General features: G+C 42.6%; 1 protein-coding gene across 1 annotated transcript; it reads left to right on the forward strand.

Moving 5' to 3' along the window:
• The first annotated feature begins 886 nt into the window (after positions 1–886).
• LOC149836019 (scarecrow-like protein 8) lies at positions 887–2864 on the forward strand. Its single transcript, XM_090008928.1, has one exon. The coding sequence runs from the start codon at positions 1064–1066 to the stop codon at positions 2735–2737; it is 1674 nt and encodes a 557-aa protein (XP_089865054.1). The 5' UTR covers positions 887–1063; the 3' UTR covers positions 2738–2864.
• Positions 2865–8710: the final 5846 nt, after the last annotated feature.

The following is an 8710-nucleotide window of genomic DNA, read 5'->3' on the forward strand; positions in this document are numbered from 1 at the left end:
AACGAAAATGACGTAAGCAAGTATTGGGCGGTTGCTTGTATGAGGATTTGGGGGTGGGGTGCAGTTGGGTCGGGGTTTGGTGGACTGGACGGTCCGGTCGCTAAACATCTCCATCCCTCCCCCCGTCCTTTTTATATTTTATGTGTCATATTTTGCACAGCCGCATGCAACCGAGTATCCTTACCATACATATTTTTTTTATCATGATATTGAAAAGGAGGATGTTGAAATCATCAATGCGACTGATTCCCGTGGGCTGTTGACCAAATCACCCCTACTCTTTTACCAAAATGACCCACCTTGTCACAAAACGGATCCGATAGGGACTTGTTTGGGATCGGTCCACATCAAAATAATACAACGCAGAGCATGTTTAGCCCTCTTTATTCATATTCAGGTTAGACTCAACTATCTTTCATGCCAAATGTTTGATGGACATAAGGAATAAGGATTCGTGATATGTGATCCATACCCGACCCATTTTGAAAAATTGAAAAAACACGATGCGTCTCAGAAGGGCACTTTGGTCACTGTTTGTGAGGGTCGGTAAAATTATGGGTCACTGCCCGAACCGAACATGCGGTGGGATGGAATTTGGGGAAGTGTGGTGGGGGGGGGGGGGGCGAGGGGTTTGGGGATTTGCGTAAACGCGGAACGGCATGTCGAGAGCGACAGGAACGTGCCGGTGGAAATTGCCACGTAACCGTGGGTCCCACGGGAGACCAGGAGGAAAAGCCTGTGGCTGATAGACAACGACTCCCGTTGCCGAAGCGTTTACAGGCGCCAGCTGTGATGGCAACCGGAGATCGCCGGTGAAGGTTGGGGGGAAAGATCTCTATTTGCTGCTTCTTTGATGCCCTGAGGCATCACTATTCTCTCTCTCTCTCTCTCTCTCTCTCTCTCTCTCCTTGGGGGTACTTGGAGAGGAGATTCTATTGGGAAAGAGCCACGAAGATGCCGGACCGGATGTTTTCCGTCGCCGGTGAGGATTCCCGGCGACACCATTAAGGCGGTGTTTTTCCTCCTCGCTGTTTCTTTTTAGGATCTCTCTCTCTCTCTCATCATGTCAATGTTGAGAGGGTTCGACTCCTCATCGGGGATTTCCGGCAACGACTCCGGCGTGTACACCGGAATATCGGGGTCTCCCGAGAGCACCACCTACGTAGGGGGCGCCAGGAGGGTCCAGTACAGGCCCCAACTCGCCGGGGTCCTCCTCGACCCATCGTCCCTCCTCTCGAAACGGCCGTCGCTGGTCCTCGACTACCCGCTGGCGAGGAAGCAGCAAAGGAGCAACCATGCGCCCTGGATTTCCGGCTGCTTGTTGCCTCGCTCCGACCAGCCGAACCCGTCCACATCCAGATGGGTTTGCGAGGAGAGCATCCGGAGTCGCCTGCAGGAATTGGAGCGAGAGTTGCTGGACGACGATGGGGCGCTGGAGTCGGAGATCGTCGACGGCAGCGACGATTGGAAGGAGACGATGCAGAGCCTCATCTCTTCCGGCTCCTCGGCATCTCCGCCTCCGTCCCTCTCCCCGTCCCCTCCCTCGGTGTGCTCATCGTCTTCCCCCACCCCGCCGCCGTCGACGGCCAACTCGAAGCAGCTGCTCCTAGACTCCCTGGTGGCGCTTTCCGAGGGGAGGATCGAGAATGCCGTCGCCGGCCTCGTCCGGGCCCGGCAGCTCTTCAATGTCCGCAGCAGCGACCCGGAGCACCGCCTCCTCGCCCACATGACTCGGGCGATCGCGTGGAGATCTTTCCCGGCGGAGGTGCGGCCGACGAGCGTGGCTGAGCTCTCGTCGCCCGACCACCTCCTCGCCACCCAGACGCTCTTCGAGGCGTCCCCCTGCTTCAAACTCGGCTTCGTGGCCGCCAATCTCGCCATCCTTGACGCCGTTCGCGACCGGACCAGGGTGCACGTGATTGACTTCGGCATCGGGCAGGGGGACCAGTACGCCACTCTCATCCACGATCTCGCCGGACGGCCGGTGTCGTTGCGGATCACGACCGTCGTCCTCGACGCCTCCGCCAGCTCCGCGAGGCTGAGAGTGGTGGGGGAGCGACTGGAGAAGATGGCGGAGCGAGTCGGCGTGAGGTGCTCGTTCCATGTCGTTGGTGGTTGGCGGATCGCGGAATTGAACAGAGCTCGGCTCGGGTGCAGCGAAGGAGGAGGTCCCGAGGAGGAGGAAGAGGCGGTGGCTGTGAATTTCGCTTTCAGGCTGTACCGGGTGGCGGACGAGAGCGTGTCGACGGAGAACCCAAGGGACGAGATGCTTCGGTTGGTGAAGGGTCTGAGGCCGGTGGCGGTGGCGGTGGTGGAGCAGGTGATGAACGGCAACACCGCTCCCTTGGTGGCGCGGTTCGGCGAGGTGGTTGGGCACTACAGGGCGCTCATGGAGTCGCTGGACGCCACCATGGGTGGTGGTGGTGGTGATATTGGGAGGAAGGAGGCGGAGGAGAGGGCGAGAGTGGAGGAATGCCTCGGGCGGAGGGCGGCGAACGCGGTGGCGTGCGAGGGGCGTGAGAGGGTGGAGCGATGCGAGATGGCGGGCAAGTGGAGGGCGAGGCTCGACATGGCTGGCTTCAGGCCCAGGCCGTTCGCTCCCCACGCCTACGCCACCCTCTTGTCCAAGCTCAGGTCGTTCCGGAAGCCGGGCTTCACGCTCAAAGAAGAGGAAGCCGGTGGGCTCTGCTTCGGTTGGCACGAACGGGTCCTCACCTACGCATCCGCTTGGCACTAGGCCTACGCCTCTCTCTCTCTCTCTCTGAAAGGCTGTGTCTGAAAGTATCATCTTTTGTCTTTGTTTTTTCCCCTCCTTTTCGTGTACTTTTCTAATTTAACATAATTTAACATGATTGTTATTGCAATTGGTATCATCACTATTATGATTATGAAAAGAAGAAAGGAGATAAATTTAGATTGCCATCGTGAGTATGAATGGTTACAGCGAGCAAGTATTGTTGTTGATATGGTTGGTGTTTTTGTCAGGCTGGTTTATTTGTTATTTTTCAGCTGAAAAGAAAGAAAGGGCAACGTGAGAAAAGGACGCACCATCGCGATTCACGCACAGGGATGATAAGCCTAGGATTGTGGGAAGTGGCTCGGACGAAAAGGTGTGAAAGTCAAAATCGCCCCTTTTTCCATGGTTTTTATACTATGCTCAATCTGTCTGCATTCATGGTCGTTGCTGCCAGTGATGGTTGTTATTATATGGGAGGAAAGATGACGGAAGGCAGAAGCTAAAAATTGAGAGGGTGTTGTGTGATTCCAGGAATAAAAATTTGCCTGACCAAGAAATATCTTGGGACCTGATAATTCATATGCCAATGTTGGGCAGGATGACTTTATAATAAAATAACATATAAAAAAGGTAGATATGCTTTTGACAAAAATGTTCATCAGTAAGGTAGATATGCGTTGAACGAAAATATCCTCTCACTTCCCGTATATAGATTTGCATATTTCGTATTTATTTTTAGCTTGTCTTACAACACATGGCCGTCTTCTCCTTTCTGCCTTGTGTTAGATAGAAAACTTTTTCGAGTTCGTTCCTACCTCGTGGAGATAACTATAAATCTAATGACTGGTTCGATTATTGGTGAGCGTCATAAGGGAATTTGTCAGCCATCTTTTTTTTACAGTCTTTTCTTCTTTTTTGTTTTTGTTAGGTAGTATGAAAAAAAGCAATGACGCACAAACATTCCAACAAGTACCATTAAGGTCACATCGTGAGTATCTTTCTATGTCATCATGCTATTGTTGATGAACGTATGTCATCGTGAGTGTCATTAAGGCATTGTTTTGATATCGTAGAAAGATTTTATCATTTCAACGATTGGAAACTTGAAGACATTTGTAAGACGCTGGGACCTGTTTACAAGAATGCTTGGTTACAGATGCGAGCAAGGGCCTCTACCCCATCCGGTATCGTCCATTCACTCAGTATATTTAATGTAACACAAATCGTGGTTGTAGTAACACGTATATTGATTTATGAGATATTTTTTTTGTTTATTAATATCAATTTGTAATATATTATATTAAAATGGCGTATATCGATTTGTAATATATTATGTATTTTCTAGTGTCAATTTGTGAGATATTGTTTTGCTTGATAATATCGATTTGTAATATATTATGCTGAATTGTCATATATAGATTTGTAAGATATTATGTATTTTTTAGATTTATTTATGAGATATTGTTTCGGTTGAAAATCTTGATTTGTAATATATTTTGTTGAATTTCCGCATATCGATTTGTAAGATGTTATGTGTTTTCCAGTGTTGATTTGTGAGATATTGTTTTGGTTGTTAATATCGATTTATAATATATTATGTTGAATTTCCGTATATCGATCTGTAAAATATTATGTGTTTTCTAGTGTCGATTTGTGAGATATTGATTTGTTTGTTAATCTCGATTTGTAATATATTATGTTGAATTTTCGTAAATCGATTTGTAAGATGTTATTTGTTTTTCAGTGTCAATTTTTGAGATATTGTTTTGATTGTTATTATTGATTTGTAATATATTTTGTTGAATTACTATAAACGTATGCGCTGGCTAACACAAATTGATGTTTTGATCATGACAGTGTTGAGCATATCAACTGGTTGCAGTGAAGATGACGTGTCTCAATCACCGAAAAGTCATGAAGTAACGAGCATCCGTACTATCAACGCACCTGAAGAAGTGAATATATGCACTAATGATGCACATGATAAGAAGGGTGCAAGCATTGAATTCACTTTAGACTTGAATATTCTAGCAGACGAAATGCAATTCAATAATGATATTCCAGCAGACGAAATGCAATTCGATAATGAGGTAAACGATCATGACAATGCACTTGACAAAGGTGCAGGCACCTCAAGTCTACATGATAGTACACTTGACTCTATTCTCGTAGAGGGAATGCGGTTTAATAATGAGGAAGCTGCATATGAATTTTACAATAATTATGCCTTAAAACTTGGTTTCAGTATTAGAATGTATTCTTGGGCAAAAAAGACATATGTTTGTTCTAAGCAAGGTTGAAAAAAGGCAAGTGTAAATCCAACAAGGAGCAAGCCAAATTCAAGATGTGGTTGTCTAGCGAGAATGGTGTTAAGACGACTTCTGAATGGGAAATATGTAGTTCATACTTTAATCAAGTTGTACATTATAATATTATGTTGTATATCAAGATATCATGTTGCACATTATAATATCATGTTGCATATTAGAACATTATGTTGTATATTATAACATCATGGTGCACATTATATCACTATGATCAAATTTAAGTCTTTACATTAAAAAAGATTTCACAAAAAATGCATAAGCACGATGTCTCAATAGAGCTGCATATTGTTCATCAGTATATCACATGTCCATCTGGTTCACTTCTAAAACCATCACATATCCATCTTGTTCACTTCTAGAATCATCTTATGCATTCAACAAAATAATTCACTAACTCGAGATTGATAATGCAAAAATTTACCATATATTAGAAATTTTATTATAAATTATACAAAACGATTTAGACTATAAGATTTTAACTGAAAGTTTTTATATATTACATGCATGCAAGCAAAAAACCCAGGCCTTAACTCATTACAGAACAAAGAATAAAATTTTGGTAACATGGACTATTTTCTGATCACGAAATAGTTTTTTTCAATTCTGTCTCTCAAATAAATCAATTATAAATAGTCTACAAAGAATTAGATATTGAGATTTTTATTGTAAGTGACTTGTTTTCTTGTACACTCTAGAAACCAAAAGAAGATGAAGTTTTTAGAATTAGAGCAAGGTAGTATAAGTCTCATCGACTATATTATCAAGTTACAGAACCTTGAGTGGTACTGCTCTAGGTTGTTCGAGACTGACCAAGAGACAGTCGATAAGTATATCTGTGGGTTAAGAGAAGGGTTGCGGTCTCTCATAGTAATAAGCATGCCACAAATGTTTCATGCTACCATACCGACAACTTAAAAAATAAATATAGAATGAGAGCGATCCAAGGAGATCACAAAAAAGAAACCAATAAAAAGTGATGGAAACAACAAGCGGGCGTTCTCTGGTGGGCAGGAGTCACAACCACCTTTTCATAAGGGAGTTCTTAAGAAAGAACACTACTCCACCGGCCATAAGGCCACCACAAAAATAAGGAGTCATCCAACCTAGCCAGCAATCCAACTTTAGTTGCTAAAAATATCGCTTGCATCACCCCAAAAAATCATGTCTCTACGATACAGGTGGTTGTTTATACTTCGACAAGTTGCACGAGGGATTGCAATAAAAAGTCCTCGGATAAACAACAAAGAAATATGCAATCAGTAGGACCTTCTCAATAACTGCAACATAGTTCTCCATTCTAGCGGCTGCCATCACCAAAGACAGAGTAGAAACCTACAACGAGTTGTGTTTACGCTCTACTAGTCAAACAAATTGTAAATGGTGAGCTGATTGATGGTAACGTACTTGTTAATGGACATGCTGCTTTTGTTTTATTTGATTATGGGGCCACGCACACTTTTATCTTCAACGATTTCATGGAACAACTCCATACCTTGGTAGAACCTATAGATAAAATGATCAAAGTGTATAACTATTAATTGTGTTCTCATACTAAATGCATAAAATATGTAAACATCTAGATGTAGAGATAGCAGAGCAACATTTGCCTACTAGTGCTATCATACTCGATATGATGCAATATGACATCATCTTGAGTATGAGTTGGTTAGCCTAGAACCATGCTAAAATTTTGTGCAACGAGGGTAGAGTCATACTGTCTTGACCTGGGTTACCCAAGGTGAAATACAGGTTATTCAGACCTGTTCTGCAAGAATGAGTAATATCAGTGCTGAAAGCACAAAAGTACCTCAGACAGGGTTGTATAGCCTTCTTGGTCAATCTCTCGACAAAAGAGCTAACTTCTATGCCTCTTGACAACCTTGAGGTAAAGTGAGAATTTTCTGATGTATTCTCCGAAGAGTTGTATGGACTCTCTCTACTACATGAGGTCAATTTTGGAATCAAATTCTTACCAGAAATAACACTAATTTCTAAAGCACCTTATTGGATGATGTCGGCAGAGTTCTGTGAGCTGAAGAGTCAACTGGAAGAGTTGATGAAGCAAGGATTCATCTGACCTGGTGTATCACCGTGAAGAGCACCCGTGCTATTCATAAAGAAGAAAAATAGATTGTTACGGTTGTGCATCGATTATAGGATGCTCAACTAGACAACCATAAAAAATAAGCATCCATTACCTGGGATCGAAGATCTATTTGATTAACTTCAAAAGGCAAAAGTGTTCTTCAAAATTGACCTCAAATCTGAGTATCATCAACTCAGAATTAAGGAAAAAGACATACTAAAGACTACCTTTAGAATAAGATATGATCATTATAAGCTTGTAGTAATGCCTTTCATTCATGGACCTGATGAACCGAATATTTAGACCCTATTTAGACACCTTCTTCATCGTCTTTATCGACAATATCCTCATCTACTCGAAAAGCATAGAACAACATCAGGAGTACTTGAGAATTGTTCTGAAGACTTTTTAATAGCATCAACTATATGCCAAATTCTTGAAATACTAGTTTTGGCTTGATAAAGTAATGTTCTTTGGGCATGTGATCTCCAAAGATAGAATAGTCGTAGATCCTACTAAAGTGAAAGTTATGTTGGATTGGAAACAACTAGAGAATATCATTGATGTTAGCAGCTTCTTGCGCCTTGTTGAATACTACCAAAATATTATACAGGACTTCTCTACGATTGCCTTAACAATGGCGAAGCTCTTGAAGAAGGGAGTCAAGTTTGAATGAAACGACCAGTAAGAAGAATATTTTCAAATTCTTCAGCAAAGGCTTACTTTAGCCCATGTTCTTGCCTTACCTTATGGTTAGAGAGGCTTCGTGGCTTACACTGATGCCTCAAAAATGGGTTTGGGTTGCATATTGATGTAAAATAGAAAGGTGACTATGTACGCATCATGACAACTGAGGATTTATGAGAAAAATTATCCAACCCATGACCTAGAGCTTATCGCTGTAGTGTTCACACTCAAGATATGATGACACTACTTATATTGAGAGAAGTTTGAGGTCATGTCAGACCATAAAAGCTTAAGTACCTTTTCTCTCAGAAGAAATTAAATACGCAACAACGACGATGGCTGAAATTTTTTAAAGACTACGAATTCACGCTTTCCTATCACCCTAGAAAGACGAATGTCATGGCCGATGTCCTTAGTCATAAGGTTGTTGGCACTCTCCGTAGGATAATGAAAGTTAATGAAAGACTTCATCAACTAGAAACATTTTTTAGTAGATCAAAGGAAGATTCAACTATCGAATCTAACAATGCAGCCTAAGATCCTCACATGAATCATAGTCAAACAAATCAAGTATCACCAATATATAGAGCTGAAAGCAAGGGCTTTGAAAGACGATATATTTTTTCATTTAAAGAAAGATGAAAGTATATAGATGAAGGAAAAGCTATAGGTCTCAAATAACCCTACGCTAAGAGAATAAATACTTTAGGAAGTGCACATTAGCAAATGTACCATCCACTCAAGAGACACAAAAATATTCAAAGATCTATAAAGAAAATACTGGTGGAGGGGTATAAAGAAAGACGTGGCTATATACATCTCAAAGTGCTTGACCTACCAACAGGTCAAGATAGAACAATGATATGACGGTAT

The sequence above is a fragment of the Nuphar pumila genome, chromosome 6, assembly GCF_984573655.1.
Source record: "Nuphar pumila chromosome 6, dmNupPumi1.hap1.1, whole genome shotgun sequence".
NCBI classification, from domain to species: Eukaryota; Viridiplantae; Streptophyta; class Magnoliopsida; order Nymphaeales; family Nymphaeaceae; genus Nuphar; species Nuphar pumila.

Excerpts from the sequence above, each read along its gene's own strand:
- LOC149836019 (XM_090008928.1), top strand. The coding sequence starts at position 1,064 with ATGTCAATGTTGAGAGGGTTCGACTCCTCATCGGGGATTTCCGGCAAC.